General features: G+C 36.1%; 1 protein-coding gene across 11 annotated transcripts in view; it reads right to left on the reverse strand.

Annotated features, from left to right (window-relative positions):
- The window catches only part of LOC110463394 (phosphatidylinositol-binding clathrin assembly protein LAP-like), a 103,583-nt gene that overhangs the window by 10,477 nt on the left and 78,141 nt on the right, over positions 1 to 14,965 (reverse strand). For 4 of the 11 annotated variants that reach the window (XM_021517947.1, XM_021517945.1, XM_021517946.1 and 1 more), the window contains 6 exons: positions 13,035 to 13,106; positions 8,600 to 8,773; positions 7,119 to 7,151; positions 5,798 to 5,839; positions 5,139 to 5,189; positions 2,266 to 2,419 (listed from right to left, as the gene is read on the reverse strand). In XM_021517947.1, the coding sequence (XP_021373622.1) occupies positions 2,266 to 2,419; positions 5,139 to 5,189; positions 5,798 to 5,839; positions 7,119 to 7,151; positions 8,600 to 8,773; positions 13,035 to 13,106 (526 nt within the window). Of the gene's footprint in view, positions 1 to 2,265; positions 2,420 to 5,138; positions 5,190 to 5,797; positions 5,840 to 7,118; positions 7,152 to 8,599; positions 8,774 to 11,145; positions 11,167 to 11,503; positions 11,600 to 13,034; positions 13,107 to 14,965 lie in introns of all 11 variants that reach the window. The other 7 variants (XM_021517949.1, XM_021517951.1, XM_021517952.1 and 4 more) reach the window with 7 other exon arrangements.

Here is a 14,965-nt window from a genome sequence, read left to right on the forward strand (position 1 = left end):
ATGTGTTGAGCTGGCCCATTGGTGTATGTATCTACATTCTTATGTGTTGAGCTAGCCCATTGGTCTATGTATCTATATTCTTATGTGATGAGCTGGCCCATTGGTGTTTGTATCTACATTCTTATGTGTTGAGCAAGCCCATTGGTGTTTGTATCTACATTCTAATGTGTTGAGCTAGCCCATTGGTGTATGCATCTACATTCTTATGTCATGAGCTGGCCCATTGGTGTATGTACCTACATTCTTATGTGTTGAGCTGTCCAATTGGTGTATGTATCTACATTCTTATGTGTTCAGCTGGCCCATTGGTATTTGTATCTACATTCTAATGTGTGGAGCTGGCCCATTGGTGTATGTATCTACATTATTATGTGTTGAGCTGGCCCATTGGAGTATGTATCTACATTCTTATGTGTTCAGCTGGCCCATTGGTATTTGTATCTACATTCTAATGTGTTGAGCTAGCCCATTGGTGTATGTATCTACATTATTATGTGTTGAGCTGGCCCATTGGTGTATGTGTCTACATTCTTATGTGTTCAGCTGGCCCATTGGTGTGTGTACCTACATTCTTATGTGTTGAGCTAGCCCATTGGTATATGTACCTACATTCTGACCTTTTGTAGCTGGCATTTTGGTATTTGTATCTACATTCTGACCTGTTTAGCAGCCCATTGGTATATGTACCGACATTCTCACCTGTTTAGCTGGCCTATTGGTATATGTGCCGACATTCTGACCTGTTTAGCTGGGCCATTGGTGTTTGTATCTACATTCTAATGTGTTGAGCTAGCCCATTGGTCTATGTATCTATATTCTTATGTCATGAGCTGGCCCATTGGTGTATGTGTCTACATTCTTATGTGTTCAGCTGGCCCATTGGTGTTTGTATCTACATTCGCACCTGTTTGAGCTAGCCCATTGGTGTATGTATCTACATTATTATGTGTTGAGCTGGCCCATTGGAGTATGTATCTACATTCTTATGTGTTCAGCTGGCCCATTGGTGTGTGTACCTACATTCTTATGTGTTGAGCTGTCCAATTGGTGTATGTATCTACATTCTGACCTGTTGAGCTGGCCCATTGGGATAAGTACCGACATTCTGACCTGTTTAGCTGGCCCATTGGTATATGTTCCGATATTCTCACCGGTTTAGCTGGCCCATTGGTGTATGTATCTACATTATTATGTGTTGAGCTGGCCCATTGGTGTTTATATCTACATTCTTATGTGTTGAGCTAGCCCATTGGTGTATGTATCTACATTATTATGTGTTGAGCTGGCCCATTGGTGTATGTGTCTACATTCTTATGTGTTCAGCTGGCCCATTGGTGTTTGTATATACATTCGTATGTGTTCAGCTGGCCCATTGGTATTTGTATCTACATTCTAATGTGTTGAGCTAGCCCATTGGTGTATGCATCTACATTCTTATTTGTTGAGCTGGCCCATTGGTGTATGTACCGACATTCTGACCTGTTTAGCTGGCCCATTGGTAAATGTGCCGATATTCTGACCTGTTTAGCTGGCCCATTGGTGTATGTATCTACATTCTACCTGTTTAGCTGGCCCATTGGTGTTTGTACCGACATTCTGACCTGTTTAGCTGGCCCATTGGTAAATGTGCCGATATTCTGACCTGTTTAGCTGGCCCATTGGTGTATGTACCTATATTCTGACCTGTTTAGCTTGCCGATGATTAGCTGGCCCATTGGTGTATGTTCCTACATTATTATGTGTTGTGCTGGCCCATTGATGTTTGTACCTACATTCTTTGTGTTGAGCTGGCCCATTGGTGTTTGTACCTACATTCTTTGTGTTGAGCTGGCCCATTGTTGTTTGTATCTACATTCTCACCTGTCTAGCTGGGCCATTGGTGTTTGTATCTACATTCACACCTGTTTAGCTGGCCCATTGGTGTTTTTATCTACATTCTCACCTGTTTAGCTGGGCAATTGGTGTTTGTATCTACATTCTCACCTGTTTAGCTGGGCCATTGGTGTTTGTATCTACATTCTCACCTGTTTAGCTGGGCCATTGGTGTTTGTATCTACATTCGCACCTGTTTAGTTGGGCCATTGGTGTTTGTATTTACATTCTCACCTGTTTAGCTGGCCATTGATTGGTGTTTGTATCTACATTCTCACCTGTTTAGCTAGCCCATTGGTGTTTGTATCTACATTCTCACCTGTTAAGCTGGCCCATTGGTGTTTGTATCTAAATGTTCACCTGTTGAGCTTGCATATTGATGTTTGTACCTACTTTTTGACCTGCTGTGCTGGTCCATTGATGTGGAGGTTACCAGCCAGCTGGACCAGACTCGTGTTAAGGTCAGGCTGTATCAACTTATCCTGTTTCTTTTCCTCTGTCTGGTTCTGTGATTTGGGCTGTAGTACTTCACCAAATGCATCAAACCCTGTCAACACAACAATCTACATATGTTACAGGGTCCAACCAGCAGTATACAAGGGTAGACAACTCCTCTAACACCAGTTAATAAAATCTACAACCTATGTTGTAAGATATAACCATTTTTACTAACCTATGGAGACTGTACTAAAGTAATCACACAAAGGTATAATGTTTATACAGGTAGCCACTGATAACTTGCTGGACTTATGCTGGTTTCACTATATTCTATGTGATTATAAACAACATGTAATACTACAAAATATGTATTTGTTCCATATGAAGCACGGATACTATCAATGGCAATTGGTTTATGTCACACAGATCAGGACTACAGTTAAACATGTACACATGTCTAACACAGACCCTGCTTAAAGTTAAGGTAAAAACTGTACTTAAACACAGAGACACTGATGTAAATACTATACTACACAATATGGACACATCAACGTACAGGTAAAATACTGTACATAAACACACGAACAGTCAGATGTACAGGTAAAATACTGTACTAAACACATGGGCACTCAGATGTACAGGTAAAATACTGTACTAAACACATGGGCACTCAGATGTACATGTAAAATACTGTACTAAACACATGAGCACTCAGATGTACAGGTAAAATACTGTACTAAACACATGGGCACTCAGATGTACAGGTAAAATACTGTACTAAACACGAATAGTCCGATTTACAGGTAAAATACTGTACTAAACACATGGACATTCTAATGTACAGGTAAAATACTAGACACATGACATCATGCTATACTTGTTAACATATATACTCTGATCAAGGCTATGCAAGCTCACATAATTACTTGTCTGGTCACAAAAACATAGGTTAATGCATAACAACAATTATAGTGGAGCTCGCAAGCTACACAGGGTACACAGTGGGTCACATTGTTCCATTTCTGCCTGGATCTTCTGAATTCATGCATGAAAACTAACTAGGTCATGGATTTAGACATAAATCAACAGAAAGATAATTGTTTCACAACTGTCATTCCTTTTATCATAAGAAACCAATACCTCATTAAAACTTGATTTTTTTCTACAAATTATTTACACACAAGTAGTATTCGGATAAATGATGTGAGAAACAATGACTGTAAATACAATGAGAAGACAGCAGTGAGTGTGTGGTCAACATAAAATAGGTGGTGATAAAACAGAAATGTTAACATAAACACATTCTTTTGGCTGATAAGTTTCAAAAAATACATTTGAACAACTTTTGTCATTAAGGTTACATAAACTGAAACCAAATTTGAATAATAAAACAAATTCTACAAACTAAGTTATCTGAAAATTTCCACAATGGTTTTCATTTTTATATTAGTTACATAATAAATCAGTAACGATAATAATTATCTATTCAGTTATCTCCTCTGACTTTACCCGAGGTATTTGTCTATTCAGTTATCTCCCCCTGACTTTACCTGAGGTATTTGTGTACTCGGTTATCTCCCCCTGACTTTACCTGAGGAATTTGTCTATTCAGTTATCCCCCTGACTTTACCTGAGGTGTTTGTCTATTCATTTATCCCCCTGACTTTACCCGAAGTATTTGTCTATTCAGTTAACCCCCCTGACTTTACCCGAGGTATTTGACTACTCAGTTATCCCCCCTGACTTTAAATGAGGTATTTGTCTATTCAGTTATCCCCCCTAACTTTACCTGAGGTATTTCTCTATTCAGTTATCCCCCCTGACTTTACCTGAGGTATTTGTCTATTCAGTTACCCCCCTAACTTTACCTGAGGTATTTGTCTATTCAGTTATCCCCCCTGACTTTACCTGAAATATTTGTCTACTCAATTAACATTTCCTGGTAAAACAGTGATTCTACAGGTAACATCAACAACAATATTACACTTACTGTGACTTAGGGGTAAAACTGACACCAAATTTATTCTAGGGGTAACATTAACACTGAATTGTTTCTAGAGATAACAAGACACTGATTTGTTTCTAGAGGTAACAAGACACTGATTTGTTTCTATAGGGAACACGACACGGATTTGTTTCTAGGGTTAAAAAGTCAGTGATTTATGTCTAGAGTAACATTGACACTGATTTGTTTCTAGGGGTAACAAGACACTGATTTATTTCTAGGGTAATATTGACACTGATTAGTTTCTAGGAATAACAAGACACTGATTTATTTCTAGGGGTAACATTGACACTGATTTATTTCTAGGGTAATATTGACACTGATTGGTTTCTAGGAATAACATGACACTGATTTATTTCTAGGGGTATACGTAACAAGACACTGATTTGTTTCTAGGGGTAACATTGACACTGATTTATTTTTAGGGTAACATTGACACTGATTAGTTTCTAGGGTTAACAAGACATTGATTTGTTTCTAGGGGTAACATCAACAAAACTGTTACTCTGTAGGTTAACATCAATAACCCTGACTTTTGGGGGTAATACTGATAACAATGTCTCATACCAACATTTACAATGACACCGCTCCATAGGTTACATCACAACTAATCCATATCTGAACAAATTCAATAAACCCAAACAATTACAAACATCAAATTGAAACTTGAAACAAGTATAAACTTGGTCAATAAACAAAACCTCTAAATAAACTAAATCATTATGAGTATAAGGGTACACGTTAACATGTGAAAGAACATCTCTGTTCTGAAAGAAAATCACTACAAAATAAACTGGACAACTAGGATGGGATATTTGATCACCTGATCCCTGGTCAGAGGTGGAGGAAGGGGCGGGGCTGCTCCTACCCACAGCTGTCACACAAACAAGAAACAGTATTGTATAAATATCATATCTGTATAGTTATCTAATACATAGTGTAGCTGGGTACATAGTTTACATTAATATAACATAAGTGTCACAATTCTATAGCTAGTCCACAATATTCTGCTATCAATTGTAAGATTTGCTTAGTAAAATGTTAACGATTGTGTAGATATATATATATAACCATCAAATGTAAATACTAAATATTTACCTAACAACCATTTATTCTACCCTTCATCTGCATCAAAACATCAAGCTGTCACCTTTGATTGCAGTGAATAAAGATTAATATTCCGATCGGTCAATTTCAAAATTGTCGGAGTGAGATAAATCACTTGAACCAGGTTGAATTCTGTATCTCTCTTTTAAAATGTTACTAAATAGATTAACCAACCACTCAACTGATCTGAAACGGTGATGAATGAAATGTTCATCATTAAATTTGAAAATTGTTCTTAAAACATACAGTAGTTGACTGCATACTGAAAAATTAGTAGTAGTGTAAAATTACAAAACCGTACTGATTTACATAGAAAACAACATAACAAAGGTATAATACTAGATGTTTTTCTTGTACACTCTAATAGCATCCTACCTTGCTCCATAAAACTTGGAGTGAGACTCCTGTGTTGGAGAGCTTGAAAAGATACACAACATAGACAGGTCAAGGTCAGAAAACAAAGGAAGTAGAAAGTACACAAGGGGGGTAACTCCATTGATACATTGCATATGTATACTGGATAAAAACAAGCTTGATCTAAAGAGTAAACTAGACAACTCAAGGTTCTTTTTGACTCAGACAAAAAAAATACTTTAGCAAAAGATATAACAGGATAGTAATGGTAACCATGATGCAAATCCTATCACATACACACAGTGACTATATGTTTTATTGCCTATAATGCCATGTCTCCTACCATTTCATGGTAGTACTAATCAAGAGGAAGGAAACACTTTTAAAAATAAAACCTTCATGCTCAGGAAAACAAGGCAAAGTATTGCAAGTCCACCACCAGTTATGATTTCTATTTTTACCTAACAGTACACTTATGTCAGGAAGCATAGGTCACGGTGAGGTCATAGTGACCTACTTCTTGCACTCCTCCATTCCAAGATGTCCTTGTACACCAAATCTGGTTACTTCAGGTGAAATAGTCTAGAAGATATGCCACGGACAAACTTTTTCAAAAGTAAAGGTCAAAGGTCAAGTCATAGGTCACAGTGACCTAATTCTTGCACTCTGCACTCAATCATCCCAAGATGTCTTTGTACACCAAAGCTGGTTACACCAGGTGAAATAGTAAAGAAGAAATGCCCTGGACAAACATTTTCAAAAGTGGAGTCACAGGTCAAGTCATAGGTCACAGTGACCTAATTCTTGCACTCTGCACCCCGTCATCCCAAATCTGGTTACTCCAGGTGAAATAGTGCAGAAGATATGCCCTGGACAAACTTTTTCAAAAGTAAAGGTCAAAGGTCAAGTCATAGTGACATAATTCTTACACTATGCACTCCGCCATCCCAAGATGACCTTTTACACAAAATCTGGATACTCCTGGTGAAATAGTATAGAAGATATGTCCCGGACAAACTTTTCAGATGGAAGGACGGAAGTACGGACAGAGTGCAAACCTAACACCTCCCCCTGGGAACCAATGGGGACTATAAACATTTTAGTGGAAGAAAACTAGATTCTTGCTTCAAAATTTACAGGTTTTTGAAGTAGAACCTCTATGGGCAAAGATACTTGCAGGTTGGATCATTAAAATCTAAGAATAAAATCTGCATTTTATTGGAAAGTAGTATCTGGGAATATATATAACAGATATATAGTCTAAACAAGAACTCGTGGGACATATACCTTGTAACTGAAACACGACCAACCAAAGTAAGACATAGAAGAGAAAAGCACCCACCTGGACTAGCTGGCATTGTCATCTCAGGGAACGCTAGAGACGCAAACACATACACATTACAATACAGTGCCATACTATCAGAGTGCCGGAGACAGCACATAGGTCATACAAATACAGTTAAGTGTTCAATATAGTGGCAGTTAATGTCTATATTTGTAAAATGGATTATCACATTTATGCAATACTCTTTTCACAGATAAAATAAAGTCTTTTTCACATTGATTTGTTTTTCCCAATTTCACAACTTATCGAATAGTTTTCTTGACATACATAATTGTCATTATTGTTAAAGGAGAAAATGTGTAAGTTAAATATCTTTGAAAGTATGACCTTGACCTTGGTTAATTCCCTATAGATAGCTGGACAAACAGACAGACAGTACGACAACACCACATCCATTTCACGCATGCTAACAGCAGTTTTTTTGGGTTTTATTTCATTAACAGAAGTTTTGGCTTCTATAAGTTTAGTCTTGAGTGTGATCTGTTTTTATTTTGATAAAAGCTTAGGAAAATAAGATTCTTGTCATTTACAAGAGCTTAGAAGAATGTGATTCTAATCATTTACAAGAACATACATGTATATGAATATGATTCCTGTTATTTACAAGATATAATATGAATATGACTTCACTGATTTCAGACATTAACATATATATTAACATTTCAAGATGGATCCCGTAAAATGGGTTACGTATATATACATCTGTGATTGTATTATATCATTTCATGCATATCTATACACGTGTATATAGCAATCTACATTTTACACAATAATCGGAAAAAACTGAACAAACATTTCAATTTCAAAATAGTCTAAAGATGAGAATAATATCTGGATTTTTTTTTTTAGTATATTCTCCAAACAAAATAAAACTGTCGACCAAAAACAAATAAAACATGTCATAGATCAACACAGAAAAAGGTCCTAATAATCCAGTGTGAGCCTACAGGGAACTAAATAACAAAACCAAGTGCTAATGGACGACAGAGTGATCAATCTGTTCCCATAGTAACCAAACTAAAAGGTGACTTCCAAGGAAACCAAACATTTGATTATACCAACAACAATTTCCTAGTTGATTTCTTAGTGATATCCTCCTTCAAATTTCGCAACATTTCTTTTTTATTCATCAAAACAAAACCAAGAAGACAATTCTTATAATTCACTACACTGTATTTATGAGACATTTGTTATAATTGTGACATTTTTTGGAGTACTGCAGTCCTACTTAGTGATTATAAACATCTTTTTGAAAAATGTTGTCTGATTTTGGGTCCTGCGGTAGTGTATTTGTGTGTTATTTCAACACTCTCTTTATTTCGAAATATCTCAGCGTCCTTATAACTTTAACACACAGAGGCTTGATTGTACAAACATAATTTTCGAACAGAAACAATGAGAGAAAAAGAAATGTTGTGAGATATACTGAGGGTATCTACAACTACACACTGTGTCACATACAACAGTGATAACCAAACCTTGGGGACTGGTGCCCAGAACTTGGACCCCCTGAATCGGCATTGGCATACCCCCCATAGCCCCGCCTGTACCAGTGAGACTGGACAGGTCTCCCCCACAACTACTGGTGGTGCCCCCTAGGGCCAGCGAGTCCAGGGGATCAAGCGGTTCCTCCTCAGGCGGGACAGTTAGGGCTGAACAGAGAAAGGTAAAAAGATGAAGGCTCCAACCCTGCATTAACCTAGCATTTCATTGTTAGCCACACTGTAAACACCCCAACAAGACATTATCCATAAAATCATAAGACCATAGTATTGCATTGTAGTCCAATTAATTCTTCAAAATTAAAACTATTAAGGACACTTGGAAATAGTTCTCCTTACAATACACAGAAACACACATACAAGGCCCCATTGGAATTAAGATATTAAATATTTGTATGTGTTATTATAGGGAATGAGGCAATGCCCATACAATTCTAGTCATTCTTACTCTAGCAAATTTCTAATATTGAATGTATTAGTGAAATAGTACAAAATTTCATAATATTGTTTTATCTTTGATCTTACATTATCATATCCATGCATTAGTGCTACCATGTATATATGCTTTTTATTTATCCAAAACAACTATAACACTCTATTAAATCCTATTTGTGCAAGACTATCAACTGATCTCATGATAATTACCTACAAGTATCTTATATCTTATCTAAGTCATGTCTTATTTCATATGTGTCTTGCATGTACTGTACTATGCCTTGTTCCATGAATATACATTACTTATATCCTCCTTAGATCATTAGTGAAACGTTCAGTAGATTGTGGATACCCTGTGCTATGAGACACTGTATAACTGTACCAGATATAACAGCATTGTAGCAAGCTATAATGGCAGCTAATTCTCCGACTTAAATATCCCGAAAATATCCAGGGCTCATTCCCATATATCACCATCACTGCAAGTCAGGAAATATTCCAACCTGGTACTTACCCACAGAACATATTACAATCACCATCAAATCTACATGGTTACATACTGGTATCATAAATCATCTCAGTATATAACTTAGGATCAATTTTACAGTTTAAAAAAAAAAGAATGTGTTTATGATTTGATAATAAATGATTGTACAAGAATAAGAGCATAGCTGTGACAGTGAGAAGAACAGTGAAGAAAAGTATGTATCAACTTGATGAAGTAGTAATTAAACCTTTAATGAGAATGACAATACAATAAAGGAAGAATGTGATAGCTTCAGGACTATGGTAAAACACCAACTGTTTACAGTCAAACCTCAATATAATGCCTTTCATTTTGTTTGCCATCTCGTTGACTGCCAACATATTTCAATGTCCCCATTTTATCGTTTATAAGAATTCCTTTATGCATTACCCTCAATTTATTGCCAAACCCCTTTATAGCGACAACTTTTCTCTGGGCAAATGGTGGCAGTAAAACGAGGTTTTACTGTGTTATGTTGAACTTTTATCATGTTATCTTTTATAAGAATCTCATCAGCATTTTAATTTGAATTACATAATTATCTATATTAATTTTATCAGACATTGTAGGTTTTTTCTTTCAACAGTTTTGCCACCATTTCAATTTTTTCCGTTGTTCTTGGCACAAAATGGATGAAAATGAAATAGAAGGAAATTGTCGCATTTATCAAGTGTTCCCAGTTATGATCTGTCACATCTGTTACTACAGTCTGTATGTCACATCCCGTCACAACCAATAATACTGCAAACACTACACAACTCAGAAATAGCTGGCACATCTAATAAGAAATTATTAGCATATTAACACACTACAATTATAAAGGATACAGGTAAATAAATCTCAAGAAAACCAAAAACAACATGTCCTTAATGATCTTAGCTGTTAATATGACTTTAAACAAAGTAAACCAAAAATGACCATCAAATTTAAATTGTTAACTTCACATATAAAAATAATTTTGACAATGACTGCATATTTGATTGTGATAATTAATGTCAGTAGAAACTCTTTGATACTGTAACAGGACTTTTAGGCCTGTTCATTAAATTCACCTCCCACCTAAAAAAATGTGCTGTTGAAAATTGAGTTATTCCATTTCCGGTTTGACATGTTAATTGTGAAATTTTTTAGACTTGTCTGTACACAATGATAAAGATGGTTGATTTTCGAACATATGAATAATTATACTGTGATATGAACTTTTATCAAAACAAAGACACCACAGCAAAGAGAAGAGCTAGCATGTTAGATACAGTTGTCCTGAGTGACCACTGACCTCAGGTACTGCCTAGTTAGGAGTCACACATTTCTTATCTGGCTATGTACCTTACACAACCCTTTCAATTAAACTGTATAACTGTATTACATTATTTAAAGGCAATCCCCCCCCCATTACATTATTTAAAGGCAATCCCCCCCCCATGAAAATAATAAACTGAAGCGTTGAGCTACTCTTCTGATTTCTATAAGATAAATAAGGCAGTTCCTGTTGGTCAGTCAGTAATATACACAGTACGCTCTGCCTGGCCAGAGAATGTTAGCTCTACAGTCTTTAACTTACACGGAAACTTGGCACTGGATGCTGTTTAGAAGGAAAAATAGAAACATACAATGTCTTCATTGACCTTTTTAATTTGACCAGCAATGTCTTACCTGTTTAATGTTATGTGTATCCATGTAACAACATTTGTTTAGTTGTTGTTTAACAGGGGTAAATATTGTGCATTTTCATTACCTGGTCACTTTGTCAAAAATAGACACAATCTTGACAAAAGTTCTCACATGCATACATACATGATAATAGCACAACACATAACTACAGACCACGCCTTCCCAGCCCTAGAAAGTGGGCGTGGCTGCTAGGGGCAGAGATGAAACACCTGGAGGAAATAGGTTTGCTACACAGGTGAGTTATATACCTGGAGATGTCGGAGTTGGTGAAGGAGTGAGTAGCTGACCCATTCCAGGTGACAGTGACACATCCAGAGTTAGGGAGTTAGCAGCAGCGCCACCTGCTGCACACATGGACAATCACACAGCAACAAGGGGAGGCCACCCACAAGAACACATGCACAGTTGAGTAGTATTAGTAGCAGGATAAGTTGGGTTGGTCGAAGAGTCGTGGCATTAAACAATACATCAGTTATATTAGCAAGCATGCAGAAAAATATATACAATAATAAGCAAACATGTTTACAAGATTGAACAAGTCTGCACCAGTAAGACTTGGAGACTGATGTGATTGCGTATAGCTGAGACAAGCCGCTGTGAATCAAGCTTGTGCTATAAGAAAGATCTGACTGATCTCCTGACCCAACAAAATAGGACAGTATTCATGCTTTAGCACTTTCAGGTAGGAATTCTCTGGACAAAAAGTAACTGTTATGTTTCAGTGTACCAATTATCTCACCATTACAAAGCAAATACTATGTTGTATAGTCAGGTTACAGTCTAGCGATACAGGTAATGAAGATTTGTAACCATAACAAAGACTTTTGCCAGGTAACCATAACAAAGACTTGTACCAGGTTACCTGACTTGTGCCAGGTAACCTAAACAAAGATTTGTGCCAGGTTACCTTAACAAAGACTTGTGCCAGGTAACCTAAACAAAGATTTGTGCCAGGTTACCTTAACAAAGACTTGTGCCAGGTTACCTTAACAAAGATTTGTGCCAGGTTACCATAACAAAGATCTGTGCCAGGTTACCTTAACAAAGACTTGTATCAGGTTACCTTAACAAAGACTTGTACCAGGTTACCTAAACAAAGATTTGTGCCAGGTTACCTTAACAAAGATTTGTGCCAGGTTACCTTAACAAAGATTTGTGCCAGCTTACCATAACAAAGATTTGTGCCAGCTTACCTTAACAAAGATTTGTGCCAGGTTACCATAACAAAAGATTTGTGCCAGGTTACCTTAACAAAGATTTGTACCAGGTTACCTTAACAAAGACTTGTATTGTCAGAGTCATTAGTGTAGAAAGTAGATAATTTTGTGACTAGCTGTCTGTGATTTATACAATAATTAAGCAGACCGTAGATCCCAAAGTTTATTTTATAAACACCATATAAAAAAGGAAGGACTCAAAGCAGACAACAGTTTAGAGACAAACTGATGGAGAAGTCATTACTACGCGAGATAATCAAACTTCTTAATATAAGAAAAGAACAAACAACGGTTTCTTGTGTCAGCTGAAGAATTCAATAACAGGATAAAAAGTATGCAGTCTTTGAAAATTGCACAAATTTGACACTGAAATGCAGCCAGTGTTAGTTTTAGAAATTAATCTGCCAATAGCTCTGGGAAACAATTATAATGTAGCCAATATTAGTCCCATTCATCAGTTTGTTACATGTGAACAAAATACAGCTAAAATAAAATCTATCTACGAATAGAGTTTTTCAAAACGATTGTTAGCATGCATCATCAGTAGATATAAAAGTCGTACCAGTGGTTGTGGTGTTGGCGTTGTGAAACACCTTATCAAAATCTGCTTCTGATGTAAACCCAGAACTGGACGCTGCACGGCAAAACAGTTAATCTGTACGTTAGTTTTGATTCTACCAAAACATTCAACAGATACATGGATCTAATCCTACTACGGATATTTGCATATTATTACTTATGTTTCTAACATAAACTAGCATGTCCAGTATCACCCGCCTGTAGTAACATGTTAAAACAGATCAATTAACAGTGAACCTACAAATAAATATATTTTAAAAAAAAGGTCATTTTTCACCTTTCCATAACTCCACCGTAAACCCACTGTACTTTTAAATATTTTATATATAATGAATGACCCAACTTTCCTGTAATTCTGGTTTCTTTATCAAATGTTCATGTCTGCTTTTCTTATTTCAAATTCATAATAAATGTTTTTCCTCCATCGTTAAACTACGAGCCGTTCAGAAAATATATCCTGATACCCATAAACTCAGTTTTATCCCTAATTTACCCTGGACTTTTCTTAACCCTTTCACCACTGTAGAACATAATGGACTCATCCAGATCAATGAATGCTAGAGTCTACTAAAGTTACATAGAGATAAAAGGGTTAACTCGACACCTTTCCTAACATTCATGCCAAAACTCTTATTTTACAACTACATACAGTAGATTCTGCTTAATTACTTGTACTTAACCCATTTGTCAAAAAATACTGTCTTGAATAAATGCAATCTTAGAAATTTTCTATGATACATTTGGAGTGTAATCTAGGCTAGTGTTGTGAATGTCATTGCTAGGCCTAGTTTATAGGAGAAAAACAAGATATAACAAAAACACAACTAGATCATAGGACAAAAAATACTAGACCCTTGGAAAATGAGGCTGTTGGGGTCTATTTTTTAATTTGATGAATGCACATTTTATAAATAACTGAATTTGATGTCCAATGTGCTTCTTTAAATGACCTTAGCTGTTGACAGGATTTTAAACAAAATAAAACCAAACCAAAGTACTTCCTTGTGTATGTTTCCATAGTATCTGGGATGCTGAATAGGCATACATCGTAATTATTGATATTTTTTATGTATTTAACTAGAAAGTATGTTATTTTCCTACAAAATAATCCGGATTATTTTATCTAAATACAGACAAAATAGTTCTATGTTTGGAAATGTTACGAATAACTGAATTATTCCATTATGTGAAATCTATATAAAGTTAAACAAGCTTTTTCACTTCAACAATTAAATAGCGAGAAAATTATGTTGTAACACACAGGAAGTGATGTATTAGCTCAAAGGGTAACACACGCCAAAATTTAGACAAGTCCTTTTCTAGATGCCAAAAAAAACACCTAATATTGTGTGAAGCTAGTAACACCCTGAAAACTTTCTGTCAAAGATAACAAGAGGCCCAATGGGCCTGCATCGCTCACCTGGTATAAAACTCACACTTGTAACCTTAAAAGTGATCTAAAATAAAGCTACAGGCAAAATATCAGTATTAATGATTAAAATTCGTTCAAAAGACCCTGTTATTTTTTTTTTAAACATTTCACCCCTGTGATTGAAAGTCGAACAAAGTCATTATGTTGAACACATTGTATAGCCTTTCATCTCAGGATGCAACTTGCAAAATTTAAACATCCTGGGACCCATGGTTATTCATAAGAGGTTGTTTAAAGATTTTAAACAAATTTGACCCCTGTGACCTTGAATATAAGTCAGTCATTCACTTTAACAAACATCGTAGTCCTTTATCCCAGCATATGCTACTAACTAAATATCAACATCCTAAGCCTTTTGGTTATTCAGAACAAGTTGTTGAAATATTTTAAACATATTTGCTCCTTGTGACCTTGAATATGATTCAAGGTCATACATTTAAACAAACTTGGTAGCCCTTGATCCTAGTATGCTACTGACTAAA

The sequence above is a fragment of the Mizuhopecten yessoensis genome, unplaced genomic scaffold (genome assembly GCF_002113885.1).
Source record: "Mizuhopecten yessoensis strain PY_sf001 unplaced genomic scaffold, ASM211388v2 scaffold10901, whole genome shotgun sequence".
In the NCBI taxonomy this organism is placed as follows: domain Eukaryota; kingdom Metazoa; phylum Mollusca; class Bivalvia; order Pectinida; family Pectinidae; genus Mizuhopecten; species Mizuhopecten yessoensis.